Source organism: Syngnathus leptorhynchus, chromosome 4 (genome assembly GCF_054491065.1).
Source record: "Syngnathus leptorhynchus isolate UIUO chromosome 4, UIUO_Slep, whole genome shotgun sequence".
Taxonomy (NCBI): Eukaryota; Metazoa; Chordata; class Actinopteri; order Syngnathiformes; family Syngnathidae; genus Syngnathus; species Syngnathus leptorhynchus.
Genome location: NC_141198.1, coordinates 3,121,155 through 3,139,809, shown reverse-complemented (window position 1 = coordinate 3,139,809; position 18,655 = coordinate 3,121,155). Strand labels below are relative to the sequence as shown.

Sequence of the window (18,655 nt, the reverse complement as noted above, 5' to 3'; positions counted from 1 at the left end):
GTGGGCCGAGTTTGGAGGGACTCACAATGGTCTCGCCCTATAATCCACCAATCCTCACGGTGGCGGTGATGCGGCTAAATGTTGTTTGCCAGCCGTTGCTTTGCAAAGAAGACGGTACGTCAGCTGTTTGAATGAGACGCTACATAAAATGGGCAAACATGTTGATGGGAAATGTGAACATTGCGGGGAGAGTGAGACAGATCAGCACGTAATGATGAATGATGTCGTGTATAAAGTATGGAAAGGAGAGAAATATTGGAGGCACGAGTGGCCCAAACAAAGGTAGCATTTAGACTGGCAAATATTTTGAAGCTAGGGATAGGAAAAGTTAAGGGCCAGTTATTTGAGTTCCTTGAGAGAGCCGGGCTAATAGAAAGGATATATATATATATATATATATATATATATATATATATATATATATATATATATATATATATATATATATAATTATTATTATTATTCGGCATTTAGTCTGTAACTGCCGTATATCTCGTCATAACCTTCGACCCAGCAACGCCCCATATATCAGGAGGTATACTGCAGCAACAAAAAAAAAAAAAAAGGAAAGAAGAAGAAACAGAAGCAGCAGCAGAAGAAGAACTGTCGATACAATAATATGCCTCGAGTATTGAACGGTATTGTAGCAATGTGTCCAGATTTGGGAATAGGCAGAGACGGACATCTCCCGTGGCACCCCACAAGACTAAAGTAAGTGGGAAAAAACCCAACAACCTGTGTGCAGATCTTTGTAGTTAAAAACGTGTTCCCATGGCACCCCACAAGACTAAATCAAGTGGGGGGAAAAAACTGCGGATCTTTGTAGTATTTAAAACGTGTTCACAGATATAGTGAACGCGAGGAATGATGGTTGGTTTAATGAATGTATAAAAATGATTTCGAATTGAAAGCAAAAGACAAAGAAATAAAGAAAACGGCAGTTTTAACGAGAGTTTTCACTAGGCACGTGAATTAGCCGACCGCTGACCCCCCTTTTTTTGCAAGCTCGATGCACTTTGTTCCCATCGAAAAATGAGTGTCCGCTCCATGAATGATTTTCATAAAGACAAATGAAATATTTAAACTAGTGCCGTAATAATAAACGTTACACGTTTAATAAACTTAATCGGATGAAATGCACGCATCTTAAAACAGTATAATTTATTTATCGGGTAGAATACAACCTCCATGTTTCGTTTGCTTGATGTGTGACTTGCATAAAATCCACGATGCAAAAGTAGATAAAACTTATTGAGGAATAGGTAATAAGTGAATCTCCCAGCCTTAATGCTACCTTTTAGTCATCTTTTTTGGGTTATACCTATTCAAGATGAAAAGGTGCTTGCCTTCCAACAACAGCTGTGTTTCAAACATTCTATTTACTCACCTATTTGGACAGTAAGCAAATATTTAACGTTTGCACTTGCCTCCGACCAGAACCGTGGAGACACAACTGACGACTTGCTTTGTTTTGTTGTTTTAACAAATTTTATTGCAGCCCCAACCGCAGTCCAGGGAGAAGACTGAGTTGTTTGCGAATCTTGTATTTACTTTGCAGGTTGATGATTGCTGTCTGGGAGAATTTTGTATCATGTCTGTGAAAATGTTTTAATGCTAACCCTTTGCTTTTTGTAAATAGGATGGTTTTCAGGCTCCAGTTTTCAATTACCGTAATTTAGCAACCACAGGACGCACATAAACGCCTTTAATTTTCTCAAAAAACGAAGATGTGCCTTTTAAGAAGGTGCACCTTTTGTGTTGATCAAATTAAAAAATCTGTAAAGTTGTTTTGTGTGGCTTCCGTAATATACAGGCGTAGACGTAGATCGGGACAAGAAAAAACAGAGGACTAGACGTAACACGTAGAGGAGTACATACCTTTGCCACCATTGTTTTGTATGGCTTTCGCCACACAGTCAGGCATACATACAGGCATCCGATGAACCAATCAGAGGACATTACGTTTTACGACGGTCGGGGCGGTAAACCGATCAGACGACTGGATGTACCACGTAGAGGAGTACATACCTCTGCCGCCATTGGCTTCTGCTACACAGAGACGTGATATACAGGCACCCGTTTGCTTACGTTTACGTTTGCTTACGAGGCACAATCAGAGGACTGGATGTGACACGTAGAGGAATACGTACCCCCGCATAGACAGAGACATGCTTACGAGGCACAATTCAAGCTTCCTGGAAAGCCGGGATCATTGCCGAAGAGCAACGTGACAATGACGAGGGAAATTGGCATGTCAGATGGCGAACTTGCCCAACTGTTTAATTTGGATACAGAAGATGAGGACTTGGACGGATTTGCGTATGAATATCGATCAACAATAATGTGAGTACAGTAAAAGACATGATTAAAAAGTAGAATAAAGTACAACCGAACTCACAATCTTGCTCCCGTGACGTTTTTTTCCTGTTCACCGTAAATCATGGCATGCATGTGCCCTATGATGTGATGTGCCCTGTGTGTGTTAAATACAGTAATGACACACATAACTGAGACTGCACCTTTTAGTACGGTGCGCCCTTTGGTCGTGAAATTACGGTAACTCTGATTAGTGTGAAGGCGAAGGCCTTCACACTATTGTTATTCTACTTTATTTTTCTTCTTATTATTATCCTACTTTATTCCTCCCACTTTTTTGACACTTAACTACTCCCACATGCTTTAACCGATTCACCCCATTCCAACTTTCACACGTTCCAAAAATTCACGGCATGACTGCTAGTATTTCATTTGTTCATAACATTTACCGTTTTTGCATAATTAGCAAATTTGTGCCTTAAAATCCCCCATTCATTCTTAATGGCGCATTAGACACGAGCGACGTTCAGGAGTGAGTTCAAATTTTGACATCTGACAACTTTTTTCATGATTTCTTTCCTTAACTCGTTTATTTAACTCTTTCATTTTTTATTTATTTATTTTCCATTCATTCATTTAGTTATTCATTTAATTTTAAGTTATAACATCATTTTACCGTTTTAACGGCATTTACCATTTTTATTTCTTGTTTAATATCATTCCACCACAGCAACACTAAGCTGCTGTTTAGCTCAGTAAGAAGAGACTGGAATTTGGAGCACGAGCGCTGTTCCCGTGCGAGTTCGAATCCCGCTTGACCAATATTTTTTTTTCATTCATTCAATTTTAACACATCACTTTAATAATTATTTTCATCATCATCATTAATTTACCATTTTTATTTTATTTAATCATCATCAATTTACCATTTTTATGTCATTTAATCATCATTTCGAGTCCCACAATAGTGTGAAGTGCCTTCGCCTTCACACGCAATTTCTCCAGAAATTGCCAATTCTAGTTGGATATGTTTTTGTCTTTTGTGTAACATTGCACATTTTACTTGGTCTATACCTCGATAGAACACGCTTCGATTCTTTGTGACTTTCTGTATTGCGCAATTTGGTCATGGACCCCAATTTATTTTGTTGTAAATAAATGTTCTTTTTAACTATGAGCACTAACCTTAAAACAATACAATTTCTATTAGTTTTGTGTTTTAATGTTTGGGTCAAGTCAAGTTTATTTGTATAGCCCTAAATCACAAGCAGTCTCAAAGGGCTTCACATAGAAAAAACAATTGACAATTATTCTCAAAGCATCCCCTGATCTTGGGCTCCCAAAAGGGCAAGGAAAAACTCAAAAAAACCCTACCAGGGGAAAAATGAGAAACCTTAAGAAGGGACCACAGATGGAAGCATCCCCCTTTCAGGATCACCAGGCTGCAATGGATGCAAAGAGGGCACATAAAATAGATAATATGTATATAATTAAAGCCCATATCATAGAAATATGTCTTTAAACGTGTCTTAAATGTTTCTACTGAGGTAGCAGTTCTAATATCCATTGGTAGGGCATTCCAGAGCTCTGGAGCCCGAATAGAAAATGCTCTAGACCCTGCAGACATTTTCTTAGCCCTCGGTGTCACTAAAAGACTAGCGTTTTGCGAACGAAGGTTACGAGACGGAACACAAGGAACAACTAGGTCGACAAAATATGAAGGCGCTAAGCTATGTAATGATTTATAGGTTAATAGAAGAACCTTGAAGTCACATCTTAAATGGACCGGGAGCTGGTGTAAGTTGGCTAATAATGGGGTAATGTGATCAAATTTTCTTGTCCGTGAGATCAGCCTTGCAGCAGCATTTTGTACTAACTGTAGACTTTTGATGCTGGACTTGGGAAGACCACAGAATAATGCATTACAGTAGTCCAGGCACGACGTAATAAACGCATGTATAATAATTTCTGCATCACCGGTCGAGAGGATTGGGCGAATCTTAGCAATATTACGAAGGTGAATTTACGCAATTCTGGTTATATTCTTAATGTGCTTTTGAAAGGAGAGCGTTTGGTCAAATATTACCCCGAGATTAGTTACAGTATCACTTGAGTGATAGTACGATTATCTATACTTATAGTGGTTTCCTTAAATAAATGTTGATAACGAGCTGGACCAATTATCAACATCTCAGTTTTATCTGTGTTAAGACGAAGGAAGTTGAGAGACATCCATTGCTTGATCTACGCGAGGCACGCCTCAAGATTACAACAGTCCCAGTCTGTCACTGATAACGGCATATATAATTGGGTGTCATCCGCGTAACATTGAAAACTAATGTTATATTTACGTATTATGTCCCCAAGCGGAATCATATAAATATTAAATAGAATTGGTCCTACTACCGATCCCTGTGGGACACCACACGTAACCTTATAGAGCTCAGAGGACGTATTGCCATGGACCACTCGGTGCGTCCTGTCTGATAGATATGAGTGAAACCAGCCTAGTGCTGAAATACCAACGTAACCTTTAAGACGCTCTAATAAAATATCGAAGTCTACAGTGTCGAAGGCAGCACTAAGATCGAGTAGTAACACTACCGATGAAGTGTTTGAATCCATAGCCATGAGGAGATCATTAGTCACTTTAGCAAGTGCTGTCTCAGTGGAATGATTAGCTCTAAAACCAGACTGAAAAGATTCAAATTGATTATTAGCGACCATGTAATCAATACGCTGCTGCGCTACTACTTTTTCAAGACATTTTGCTATGAATGGGAGATTTAAAACTGGCCTATAATTACTGAGACAGTCCGGGTCAAGATTTGGTCGCTTAAGTAGCGGTTTAATAATAGCAGTTTTAAAGGCTGTTGGCACTATCCCAGAGGAGACAGTCAGATGAATTATATTTAAGACGGACGGTCCTAAGATTTGAAATAATTCTTTAAATAGTTGGGCTGGAAGCGGGTCGAGTAAACATGTTGTTTGTTTAGCCGCACTAACTAATTGTGTAAGCCTTTCAAGGGACACGCCTTTAAAATTTGAGAGGGTTATTGCATGATCGTCAGTGCCGGTAATCGGCGGTCTCGACTGAGCGAATCGGAATGGTCATCTTGATCTCATCCCTAATGGATTCAATCTTTCGAGCGAAGAATTTCATGAACTCGTCAGCTAAGTGAAAGGGGGACGGCTGGCGTAGTGTTAGCTTTACCACTGTATCAAATAGGTAGTTAGGATTGTTTTTATTGAGGTTAATGACTTGCAAAAAATAACGAGGTGCAAATATATTTTTGTAAAGACTTCTTATTTTTTAATAATTTTATCATATTAATTTTCACCCAGAACAATGATGTTAATGCCAAAATGAAAAGGCGTGCATCTTTTCCCTACTGGAATTTCCTGATATACTCGTGTGCATGTCTCTGACTTTATTACACTTTCAAGACTTTCTAAATATTTGTGATTTCAGGGTTAACACGATTTCTAAAATCTAGACCCCAAATTCCGTGTATAATCGAGATTTAGGCTTACAATAGTGATTGTTTTTTGTTCATGCTGCAATGCGAGTTGGTGTCAGTCGAGTTTCAGGGACTGATAAGTGACAATTCCAGGCCAGGACGGCATTAGAGGTACACAGAATCCTGGTAGCAATGAGTATGTTACCGTGGCAGGACATCTTTACTTGTTTACATCGCGACACATTTTTGAATGTGTCAAAGAGGGGATGGGAGTAAATAGAATGGGGGGGGGGGGGGGATTGGAGCGTGAGATTTTAAGTGTTTTCAGATTTAATGGTTTTCAAGTCTTAAAAGGACATCTCAGAATTCCACATGCTGTGATGGAAGGAGAAGTAGCAGCGCCGCAGGAATGAAGTGAATGAGAGACATCTTGAAATAGATGCAAAGCATATTAAAAGTGGGGAGCGTATGAAATAATTTATCTGATAAATAATAGACCTTTACAAGATAAGTGTCACGTCTCGTACCCAGCCGTTCCACCATGTGTCTGTTGTCATGGTTTCGGTCTGTGTGCTCGCCCCTCCCCTCCTGTGTGCCCCTGATTAGTTTGATTAGTCTCACCTCCCTCTTGTTACCTGTCATGTATATAAGTCCTGTCTGCCCCTCATGCCCCGTCGGATCATTGTCTTTTTGTTGCGGTTGTTTTGTTGTCGTGTCGTCTTCATGTCTTTTTGGTCCCTGTCGTTTTCAAGTCTGTTTTTGGTTAGTCAGTCATGTTATCGTTTTGTTAAGTCATGTCAGTTTGCAGAGTCTGTCTTTGGTTCCTCCAATAAACCCTGGTCCAAGCTGCACTTGGTCGCCCTGCTCCATTCCAACAGTGACAGAATGATCCGACCATCACAGCGACCAGCGCTTGGACCTCACTCCACCATCGGCTCCTGTCAGCAACACCCGACCCAGTTCCAGCGCCGCAGGACACACGGCCGCCCCCCCGACACAGTTCCGACGGCGCAGAGGCTACGGCCGCCACCAGTTCCGGCGGCGTGGATCCAGCGGCCGTCACCCAGTCGGCCTTCGGCGGCGTGTGGCGTGCGGCCACCACCTGAACCAGTTCCGACGGCGCGGATGCTGCGGCCGCCACCAGTTCCGGCGGCGCGGATCCAGCCGCCGTCACCCAGTCGGTTTTTCATCGCCGCAAGACACACGGCCGCCCCCCGACACAATTCCGACGGCGCAGATGCTACGGCCGCCACCAGTTCCGGCGGCGTCGATCCAGCGGCCGTCACCCAGTCGGCCTTCGGCGGCGTGTGGCGTGCGGCCACCACCTGAACCAGTTCCGACGGCGCGGATGCTGCGGCCGCCACCGGTTCCGGCGGAGCGGATCCAGCGGCCGTCACCCAGTCGGTTTTCATCGGTGCAAGACGCACGGCCGCCCCCCGACACAGTTCCGACGGCGCGGATGCTGCGGCCGCCACCAGTTTCGGCGGCGTGGATCCAGCGGCCGTCACCCAGTCGGCCTTCGGCGGCGTGCGACGTGCGGTCCCATCCCGACAAACCTGGCAAGTCGCCAGGTGGCTCCCATGGAACGGGGGGTACTGTCACGCCTCGTACCCAGCCGTTCCACCATGTGTCTGTTGTCATGGTTTCGGTCTGTGTGCTCGCCCCTCCCCTCCTGTGTGCCCCTGATTAGTTTGATTAGTCTCACCTGCCTCTTGTTACCTGTCATGCATATAAGTCCTGAATCTTTCCTGTCTGTGTGAGTGCGTGATCACCAGACAGGAGCCACTCTGTGTAATTCTTTCGCAGATTGTCTTTGAATGGTTTGTTGACCACAACATCCAACATCAGCATGTTCCTCTTTTTTCTGAATCCCCCACGCCGTCTGCCCCACACAACCTTGAGCCAGTCTACTACAAGCTCTGTCTCCATCCAGCCCTTTTCCTGCACACGTACAATAACGCCAGCTGGCATCGCCTCCTTAGGTGTACTGTCTTACGTTTTAAAACTACATATAGAGGGAGGGCGTTTGGTTCCGTCTGCGAGGCAGGCTAACAGTAATGCGGCTCTTCTCATTTCCAGTTGATTTTATAATAACAGATTTCTCACCTTTCTTGTGTACAGTGACAGGTGTTGGCATGTAAAAAAACCCACAAGTGTCTGATCAGCATTGCCAATCTGATCCAGTGGGTAAGAGTGTTTTTTCCTTAAATTGATCACATGGCGCTGAAAAGACAACAGATTATCAGATTATCTTCAAAGTTAGAGGGCAGGCGCTGTGCTAGACTTGTTCTGCGTCGCAGCGTTAGTCCGTTACGCCACATCATTCTTTTACACCAGCCGAGGCTTGCTTTAAAGTCAGCAGTGGGTATGTTTAGCTCTTTGGCTATTTCCATGGCCTTGAGCTGAATGACAGCTCTGCTAATGGGCACCCCGTCCTTTCGTTTCTCGTCCACGTACGCGCACACCCTCCTGTTGAGCTCTCGAAAGCGGCCGCTCTGATGACCACGGAAAGCTTCTCTCTGACTGTGAGCATTTTTAGGTGATCTTTTTTAGCTCTTCATCTCCGTACATTACACTCTGTGACACCATATTTCACAGCTGCTTGGCAATTGTTGGAAGACTGCCTCATTTATCACGATCATCTTGAAGTTTGCGTCATAACTTCTCAGCTGCCGGTTAACCTGACCGATCTTTGACGCACTTTTCTCCAGATTGTCGCTACGTTTCTCCATTTTCTGTTATCTCTTCTCTTATTACCGCTATTTTTATCTATTTTATTTTTCTTCGTGCTTCCGCTATTTTTAGTATTTATTTTGTTTTTCTTCTTCGTGACGGGTTCGCTTTGGCCCGGGGAGTTAAGCATTCACTTTGAAGATATCTGGACCCCTCTAGCGTTGTGAATGTCTGGAGCCTGAATATAAGACGACTCCCGCTTTTTCAGTCTTATTTCAATGCAAAAAAACATCGTCTTATAGTCGGGCCAAAACGGTATTTGGAAAATAATTTGAACAGTGGTGTTAATTGGGACATCAGACAAAGCGAAAATAATGAATTTACAAATGAAAAGATTAAACTACATTTTTTTTTCAAAAAATATGACGGAGTTTGGGTTTGATGTAGTTTTAGAGAAGGAAAAACGTACTTTAAGATGCATGAATGATTATCTGACATAACGATGTATGATAATGCTTTGAAAAGGCTACCACTTGTAGTCACTTAAAGGGGCATTAGAATTTGATAAAACCGATGTTTGCCATGTTGCACTAGAGTTATTCATTCCCTCTTTTTCTTCTTCTTTTGGCTGCTTCCGTTAGGGGTAGCCACAGCAGATCAATTCTTTCTAAATCACTCTGTGTACACTCTGTCACACTCTGTGTACACTCTGTCACACCAACCATCTGCATGTCCATATACATATACTCTGAGCTTTAGACATTAGCAGCCTGCATGTTTTAGGTCAGGATGACCTTGAAGCCAAGTTCTGATAAAGCATTCTGAGATGTAGTGACAGACCCGATGAAGCATTCTGAGATGTGATCATAGAAAATGAGGTCTGAAAGTATTTTGAACATTTGATGAGTTTGTGTGTGCAGGGAATCTGACAGGAGGGGAAAATAATTCCATGGTGACAGAGAAGTTGCCACCTTGGTGACTGAGACACCAAGATAGCTGGAGCTGACAGAAAGGCCGGTGCCCTGGTAACTGGAGGACCAGATGGTTGAACACCCAACGATGCTGATAAAGATGACACAACCTGCATGCTATGTCGAATTGTACCCTTGTCAAACAACTGTATAAACATGAAGACCGTATAAATTAAACACCACCTTTCTGACTCTTTGTTTGCGGGTGTGAACTTTGTGGGTCATAGAAAGCGGTCCAGCACTGTAATAACCTTTTCCTGAACTTGTAGAATCAATAACATATCTGATGAAATTCAACCCACCTGTGAGTATGGTTTTATTGCGTTGGTGTGAATTCCTGATTAACATGCATTGAGTAAGTTTGCCAAAGACAATTGATATTAGTTGTATACTGTGGAGTGTGACAGGCAACGTTCCCTCTAATTTTTCAAGTGCCTGTGCAAACACACAAGCTCCCTGTGCCAGCGGTGGACCACTGTGTGCAACACCAGATTGATTGATTGATAAATAAATCTATGAAATATTGTCTATGAGAACTTTAAGTTGCTCGGCGTCGGATTTTGTTTTGTGTGACAGCTCGTTCCTTTTCTGTCTGTCTTTTGCGCTCTCTCGCAATAATGTACCAATCCCCTGTCCCATCTTGAGTCTTTGTACAATTCCAACAGCTTTCAAATGACATTTCTGCTAAATGTGATGCTTGAGGTAGCCAAACTTCCATTCAGTCAAATATTTTTCCCGCCGTAACCTCACCTGCCACTTTGGCTTCACTGCATTTTTTGCATAGTAGACCCTTCTCACTAGGGCTGGGTATTGATAGCAACCTCTCGATTCGATTTCAATTCTTTAGGTTTCGAATCGATTCAATATTGATTTAAATGATTCGATTCAGTAAGACGTAGAATTACACAAATAACTAGAATTTGCAATTCCTGAAGAAATTGCGTGTGAAGGGGAAGAAGTTGAATAAATACTCGGGGAATGCTGCAGAATGATGTTGAAACGAGTTGAATCGGTTGAAAAATGTAGAAATTAGAAGGGAAAAAGGAAATTTTGGAAAGTTTGGTGTGTATTTCAAAATTAAAAATGTGGAATTTTTGGTAAGCGGGAAGTTGTGGAATAGGTAGGAAAATGATGAACGGTTGAAAGTTGAAACGGGTTTAATCAGTTGAAAAATGTAGAAATGAGAGTTGAAAAACGAAATTTAGGAGAATTTGGCGTGAATTTTAAAATAAAAAATTTGGAATTGTTGGTAACTTGAAAGTTGTGGAATAGGTAGGAAAATGATGAACAGTTGAAAATTGGAACGGGTTGAATCGGTTAAAAAATGTAGAAGTTAGAACAAATGTTAAATCCCCATTGAGAATGAATGGGAATTAAAAAAAAAAAAATTGCGCCAAAATGTTTTGAAATTTAGAACGAAACAAAATATACGGCTTCAAAAGTTTCACTTTTGGCGTTAAATGTTGAAACGGGTTGAATCGGACAAAAATTGCAAAAGTTAGCAAAAATATAGCTATTTAGGGCACTTTGTGTTGAAATAAAGTCACTTCCGGTTTATTTGGGTCACTTCCGGTTTAGAAAGGTCACTTCCGGTTCATTTAGGGTCACTTCCGGTTTGCCTGAGGGCACCTCTGGTCTATTTAGAGTCACTTCCGGTTCATTTGGGGGTCACTTCCAGGTTACCTGGGATCACCTCCGGTCCATTCAGGGCTCATTGGGGTCACTTCAGGGTCAATCCAAGATGGCCGCCACACTGGAAGTGGGGGTCAAGGGTTGAATTGTGTAAGCATAGTGGAAGTGGGTTGAAGGGGGTGAATATGGTAAGCATAAGTTGAACAAAGTGAATAAAGTTGGAATGGGTTGAATCGGTTGAAAAATGTGAAATTAGAGTGGAAAAAGCACATTTTGGAATATTTGGTTGAATTTCAAATTTGAAAACTGGAATTTTTGCTAAGTGGGAAGGTGTGGAATAGGTATGCAAAAGATGAACAGTTGAAAGTTGGAACGAATTGAATCGGTTGAAGTATGTAGAAGTTAGAGTAGAAAAACGAAATTTTGCAGAATTTTGTTGAATTTCAAATTTGAAAAATGTGAAATTTTGTTAAGTGCCAAGGTGTGGAATAGGTAGGCAAAAGATGAACAGTTGACAGTTGGAACGGGTTGAATCGGGTGAAGTATGTTGAAATTAGAAGTGAAAAATGAAATTTTGTGCAAATTTTAAATGTGAAAACGTGAAATTTTTGAATTTGCCAAGTTTGGGAATGTCCCAAATGTGATTTGAATGTGTTGAATTATGTAATAATTTCAAACTGGAACAATGTAAATGTGAAATGTTGAATCTGCCATTAAGAGTGAATGGGGCAAAAATTGCCGGAAATTTGTGAATTTTGTGAAAACGGAAAATTTTTGGAACAAAAAAAATGTAAGCAATGGTGTTATTAATATTTGGAATAAGTGAAAAGTAGAACCGGAAGTGACCTCAAATAAATCGGAAATGACCCAAATCAAACCAAAATATTTATATTTATTTGAAATTCCACCAAATTCTCCAAAATTCCGTTTTTCACCTCTAATTTCCTCATTTTTCAACCGATTCCACCCATTCCAACTTTCCACTCTTCATCTTAAGATTCACCTATTCCGCAAATTCCCACTTCCCATACATTCCACATTTTCAAATTTGAAATTCCACCAAATTCTCCAAAATTCCGTGTTTCACCGCTAAATTCTACCTTTCTCAAGTGATTCAACTCGTTTCAAAATCATTCCGCAGTATTCCCCAAAAAGTTATTCAACCATTACGCCTTCACACGCAATTTCTCCAGAAATTGCAAATTCTAGTTTGAACAATAACATCTGAACCATGTCTCTTCATTTCTAGTCACTTACTAAATTTGCACATGTAGATTTTTGTTTAGGAAAAGCAGTCTACATGATCTGGCTTCATTGCACTTTTCTGGGCTATAGAGAAGATTCTCTCAGATAGTACCCGATTTACAAAATTAGCTGGAAAATAAATCAAGTCTAAATCATCAATTTCATTTTTGAAAATATTGCCATTTTCACCTTCATCTTCTTCCGCTTATCCGGGGTCGGGTCGCGGGGGCAGCAGCTTTAGGAGGGACTCCCAGACCTCCCTCTCCCCAGCCACTTCATCCAGCTCATCCCGGGGGATCCCAAGGCGTTCGCAGGCCAGCCGAGAGACGTAGTCTCTCCAGCGCGTCCTGGGTCGTCCCCGGGGTCTCCTACCGGTGGGACATGCCCGGAACACCTCCCCAGGGAGGCGTCCAGGAGGCATCCTGATGAGATGCCCGAGCCACCTCATCTGGCTCCTCTCAACGTGGAGGAGCAGCGGCTCTACTCCGAGTCTCTCTCTTTAAGGGAGAGCCCGGACACCCTGCGGAGGAAACTCATTTCAGCCTCTTGTATCCTCCGTGAGTCGTCACCTTATCATGGTGGAGGGGTTTGCGTGCCCCTATTATCCTAGGAGCCATGTTGTCTGGGGCTTCATGCCCCTGGTAGGGTCACCCATGGCAGAAGGGTCCTGGGTGAGGGGCCAGACAAAGCATGGCTCAGAAGACCCCTTATGATGAAAAAGATATATGGATGTCGTTTTCCCTCGCCCGGACGCGAGTCACCGGGGCCCCTCTCTGGAGCCAGGCCTGGAGGTGGGGCTCGAAGGCAAGCGCCTGGTGGCCGGGCCTTCACTCATGGGGTCCGGTCGGGCATAGCCCGAAAAGAAAACGTGGGTCTCCCTTCCAATGGGCTCACCACCTATAGGGGGGGCCAAAGGGGTCGGGTGCATAGTAAGCTGGGCGGCGGCCAAAGGCGGGGACCTTGGCGGTCTGATCCCCGGCTGCAGAGGCTGGCTCTAGGGACATGGAATGTCACCTCTCTGGCTGGAAAGGAGCCCGAGCTGGTGTGTGAGGCAGAAAGGTTCCGACTAGACATAGTTGGACTTGCCTTCACACATAGTTTGGGTTCTGGGCCAAGCCCTCTCGAGAGGGGCTGGACTCTCTTCCACTCTGGAGTTGCCCACGCTGAGAGGCGTCGAGCAGGTGTTGGCATACTTATTGCCCCCCGGCTGGGCGCCTGCACATTGGGGTTCACCCCGGTGAGCGAGAGCGTAGCCTCCCTCCGCCTTCGGGTGGGGGGACGGGTCCTGACTGTTGTTTGTGTCTATGCACCGAACGGCAGCTCGGAGTACCCACCCTTCTTAGAGTCCCTGGAGGAAGTGCTGGAGAGCGCTCCTTCTGGGGACTCCATCGTTCTACTGGGTGACTTCAATGCTCACGTGGGCAATGACAGTGAGCCCTGGAAGGGCGTGATTGGGAGGAACGGCCCCCCCGATCTGAACCCGAGCGGTGTTCTATTATTGGACTTCTGTGCTCGACACGGATTTTCTATAATGAACACCATGTTCAAGCACAAGGGTGTCCATGTGTGCACTTGGCACCAGGACACCATAGGCCGCAGTTCGTTGATCGACCTTGTAGTCGTGTCATCGGATTTGCGGCCGCATGTTTTGGACACTCGGGTGAAGAGAGGGGCGGAGCTGTCAACCGATCACCACCTGGTGGTAGGTTGGCTCCGATGGTGGGGGAAGATGCCGGTCCGACCTGGCAGACCCAAACACTCTGTGAGGGTCTGCTGGGAACGTCTGGCAGAAAGAATCCCCTGTCAGGAAGAGCTTCAACTCCCACCTCCGGCAGAGGTTTTCTCACTTCCCGGGGGAGGCGGCGGACATTGAGTCCGAGTGGACCTTGTTCCGCGCCACCATTGTTGAGACAGCCGACCGGAGCTGTGGCCGTAAGGTTGTTGGTGCCTGTCGTGGCGGCAATCCCCGAACCCGCTGGTGGACACCGGCGTTAAGGGATGCCGTCAAGCTGAAGAAGGAGTCCTATAGGGCCTTTTTGGCCTGCGGGACTCCGGAGGCAGCTGACAGGTACCAGATGGCCAAGCGGAACGCGGCTTCGGCGGTTGCTGAGGCAAAAACTCGGGCGTGAGAGGAGTTTGGCGAGGCCATGGAGAATGACTTTCGGACGGCTTCGAGGAAATTCTGGTCCACCATCCGGCGTCTCAGGAAGGGGAAGCATTGCACGGTCAACACTGTTTACAGTGGAGATGGTGTGCTGCTGACCTCGACTCGGGATGTCGTGAGTCGGTGGGGGGAATACTTCGAAGACCTCCTCAATTCCACCGACACGCCTTCCATTGTGGAAACAGGGCCTGAGGACTCTGAGGCGGACTCTCCAATCTCGGAGGTCGAAGTCACTGAGCTAGTTAAAAAACTCCTTGGTGGCAAGGCCCCGGGGGTGGATGAGATCCGCCCGGAGTTCTTAAAGGCTCTGGATGTTGTGGGGCTGTCATGGCTGACACGCCTCTACAGCATTGCGTGGACATTGGGGACGGTGCCTCTGGATTGGCAGACTGGGGTGGTGGTTCCCCTCTTTAAGAAGGGGGACCGGAGGGTGTGTTCCAATTACAGGGGAATCACACTCCTCAGCCTCCCTGGTAAGGTCTATTCAGGGGTGCTGGAGAGGAGGATCCGTCGGGAGGTCGAACCTCTCATTCAGGAGGAGCAGTGTGGCTTTCGTCCTGGCTGTGGAACAGGATCCTTGAGGGTGCATGGGAGTTCGCCCAACCAGTCCACATGCGCTTTGTGGACTTGAAGGCGTTCCACCGTGTCCCTCGGGAGGTTCTCTGGAGGGTGCTTCGGGAGTACGGGGTGCCGAGCCAACTGATAAGGGCGGTTCGGTCCCTGTATCACCGATGCCAGAGTTTGGTCCACATTTCCGGCAGTAAGTCGGATTCGTTTCCAGTGAGGGTTGCACTCCGCCAAGGCTGCCTTTTGTCACCAATTCTGTTCATAATTTTTATGAGAATTTCTAGGCGCAGCCGAGGCGTTGAGGGGGTCCGGTTTGGGGACCTCAGCATCGCGTCACTGCTTTTTGAAGATGACGTGGTGCTGTTGGCTTCTTCAGTCCGTGATCTCCAGCTCTCACTGGAGCGGGTCGCAGCCGAGTGTAAAGCGGTCGGGAGGAGGGTCAGCACCTCCAAATCCGAGTCCAATGTCCTCGGTCGGAAAAGGGTGGAATGCCCTCTCCGGATCGGGGATGAGATCCTGCCCCAAGTGGAGGAGTTCAAATATCTTGGGGTCCTGTTCACGAGTGAGGGCAGGATGGAGCGCGAGATCGACAGGCGGATCGGTGCAGCGTCGGCAGTAATGCGGACTCTGTACCGGTCCGTCGTGGTGAAGAGAGAGCTGAGCCAAGTGGCAAAGCTCTCGATTTACCGGTCGATCTACGCTCGTACCCTCACCTATGGTCACGAGCTATGGGTCGTGACCGAAAGAACGAGATCCAGGATACAAGCGTCTGAATATTACCATTTTCCATTTCCAATTTTGTGGACCACCTGCAATACCGTCATGGACTACTTATGGGCCAAGGACCACCAGTTGACAATCCCTGGAGTAATCCAACAGTCCCATTTTTGGCTTTTGATAGGTCACATTTTAAAGAAGTCCTACACATTTTATCAGTTTGTTTTGTTTGATGGTCTTCACATGGAAACATGGGACTTGGCACAATCATCATACAAAAATAATCGCTATGAGTTTGTGCGGTTAAAAAATTGCTTAGTTGGCACCCTCATACACACATTTTTAATAAAACTTGTGGTGGCCGTGGCTAAGGCGATAGGGCGGGGTCGTTCAGTAACCCTAGGGTTGGCTGTTCAAGTCTTGAGCTCTCCAATTTACAACTTGCCTCCCGTGTCACACACACTGCTGTGCCTGCGTGTAAATGGTTAGTGGTGGTGGTCAGAGGGGCCGTAGACGCACACCGGCAGTTACGCTTCTGTCAGCCTGCCCCAGGGCTGAATGTGTGAGTGCATCAGTAATGTACCCAATGTAAAGCTTTTAGTGTCCAAAAAGCACTAAATACTAAATCTGATGCATTATTATTATTAACAGCCCCCATTGACCGTTTCACCTGCAGTTGGAAACATAACAGCTGAAGACCTACAAAAAAACTCCTCTAAACTCAACAGGAACTTGGCCATTTTTAATATACCGTAATTTTCAGACTATAAGTCGCTCCGGAGTATAAGTCGCACCAGCCATAAAATGCACAATTAAGTGAAAAAAAAACACATGTCGCAACGGAGTATAAGTCGCACTTTTGGGGCAAATTTATTTGTCAAAATCCAACACCAAGAACAGACATGAACCAGCAACAACAGGCTAAACGATATGGTATGCCAAGGTGACATATACACAACGAGGAGCTGAGAACGGGCCTGACGTAACATTCAGAGTTATTCAAATAATTATTACATAAATAACATGTTTATTAAACCATCTGTGTCACTCCAATTCATTAAATCCATCGATCTTGCTTTATGTAAACAATGTCGTGTATGCGCCGCATATGCTGACATCGGACTTGTAAATTGCATTTCTAATTATTCCAGACCCATATAACCATATATAAAGTATATTTCAAATAATTATCATGTAACAACAATATTATCAAACCATCTGTGTCACTCTTAGTCATTAAATCCATCGATCAAATTTCTTGTCCTTTATGTCAACAACGCCGCGCGCGCGCCACACAGATCTAGTGTACAACTATATTGTAGCGTTAACAAAGTACCAGGAAAGACGTGGGTATGGTAAATGGCTCTTTATTTAATAAAACAAGAGTTCAACAAGCCAACAACTACTGAACTGTAACAATAAAAACATATACAAGTTGCTACACGAAATAAAATATATCAAATAATTATAACATAAATAAGTTTTTCAAACCTTGTGTCACCTCAAATCATTAAATCCTTCAAATGTGGGGCCCTTCGTCATTCTCTGATAGAATCCTTTTTCCTTTATGTAAACAACCGCCGCGCGGCACCGGTGACGTCACTTGCAGTTCAAATGACAGCAATCCCTTGCTACATCGCGGATTTTTGACTTTTGAAAATTTGTGAAAAAAATCACATATAAGTCGCTCCTGAGTATAAGTCCCCCCCCAAACTATGGGAAAAAAACGCGACTTATAGTCCAGAAATTACGGTACGTTTAAATTTTGCCTCGTTTGGCCTCTTATAAGGGTTACATTTGATCAAAGTATCTATTAATCTGATGTACTTTCTGATGAAAAAAAAAATTAATTCCATTGTGTCAGTATCCCACCGTACCAATGTTACCAGGGCTGCCTTTTATTGTTGCTTTTTAAAATAAAAACTAAATTTGGAACCCTTTTATCAATAAGATGCTTTAGGAATTATGAAGCAAAGCATGTGGTTTATATGCAGAAGCTGGCGCAAGCTATGCACTTTGTTTAAAAAAAAAAAAAGTGTATAAATTAACATTTGTCTCCAATAAATGCTTTTCTCTTCCAGTGATGAATTCAAATACTTTCGGAAGATGACTGCCACGGCATCTGTTGAAGGTAACTATTGAAGTCTTCAAGTGCAAGGGAGGGCCCAAGGGATATGAACACGTAGAAGCAGAGAACAAAGAGAGGGGCGCTCGGTGCATTATAGCAGCCGAGGTCTCTTAAATATTTTCTGAATCAGGCTGATGTGACAGCAGAAGTAACTACATTGCACATATAATATACGTAATGGTATCATATATTATTTTTTGTGTTTTCTGTGTGAATACAATAAAAATGGCAAGCTAGAGATTGTATGTCAGAGGTGTCTAAATGAATGAATTAATCAACAACTAATCTATTATCAAATTAATTGACAACCATTTAAATATCTGAGTAATGGTTTAGACCAGGGGTGTCCAAACCTTTTGCAAGGAGGGCCAGATTTGATAAAGTGAAGGGGCCCGGGGGCCAGTAGTTTTTTCGGACATTTTTTAAACTACAATTTCATCCAAATAAACACTGTTATAAAACAAATTTCATTCTCCCAATTGTCTTTATTTTTTAAATATAAATTTAAATATAAGCCACTCAGGCAGATGTGAACAACTCTAAAAACACAAATTCTGCCTTTCATTCATATCTGAAGAGTCCGATAACATTGAACAAACTGTATGAAATACCTTAAGTTTACATGAGTTTAAAATTATTTTCGCCTCATGAACATTTTAAACAGGAGTTATAAGTAATACATAAAATACGATAAGATTGAACAAACTGTATGAACTGTATGTATGAGTTTAAAATTATTTTCGCCTCATGAACATTTTACACAGGGTTCACGCAGCCGGTT

The 18,655-nt window shown here is 43.8% G+C and overlaps 1 protein-coding gene across 2 annotated transcripts in view; it reads left to right on the top strand.

Moving 5' to 3' along the window:
• Positions 1-479: 479 nt before the first annotated feature.
• The window catches only part of dhfr (dihydrofolate reductase), a 43,749-nt gene continuing 25,573 nt past the window's right edge, over positions 480-18,655 (top strand). Inside the window, exons 1-2 of one of the 2 annotated variants that reach the window (XM_085908774.1) lie at positions 480-711; positions 17,828-17,877. In XM_085908774.1, coding sequence (XP_085764900.1) covers positions 620-711; positions 17,828-17,877 — 142 coding nt within the window. In that variant the 5' untranslated portion in view covers positions 480-619. Of the gene's footprint in view, positions 712-807; positions 2,344-17,827; positions 17,878-18,655 lie in introns of those variants that run through there. The other variant, XM_085908773.1, reaches the window with a different exon arrangement.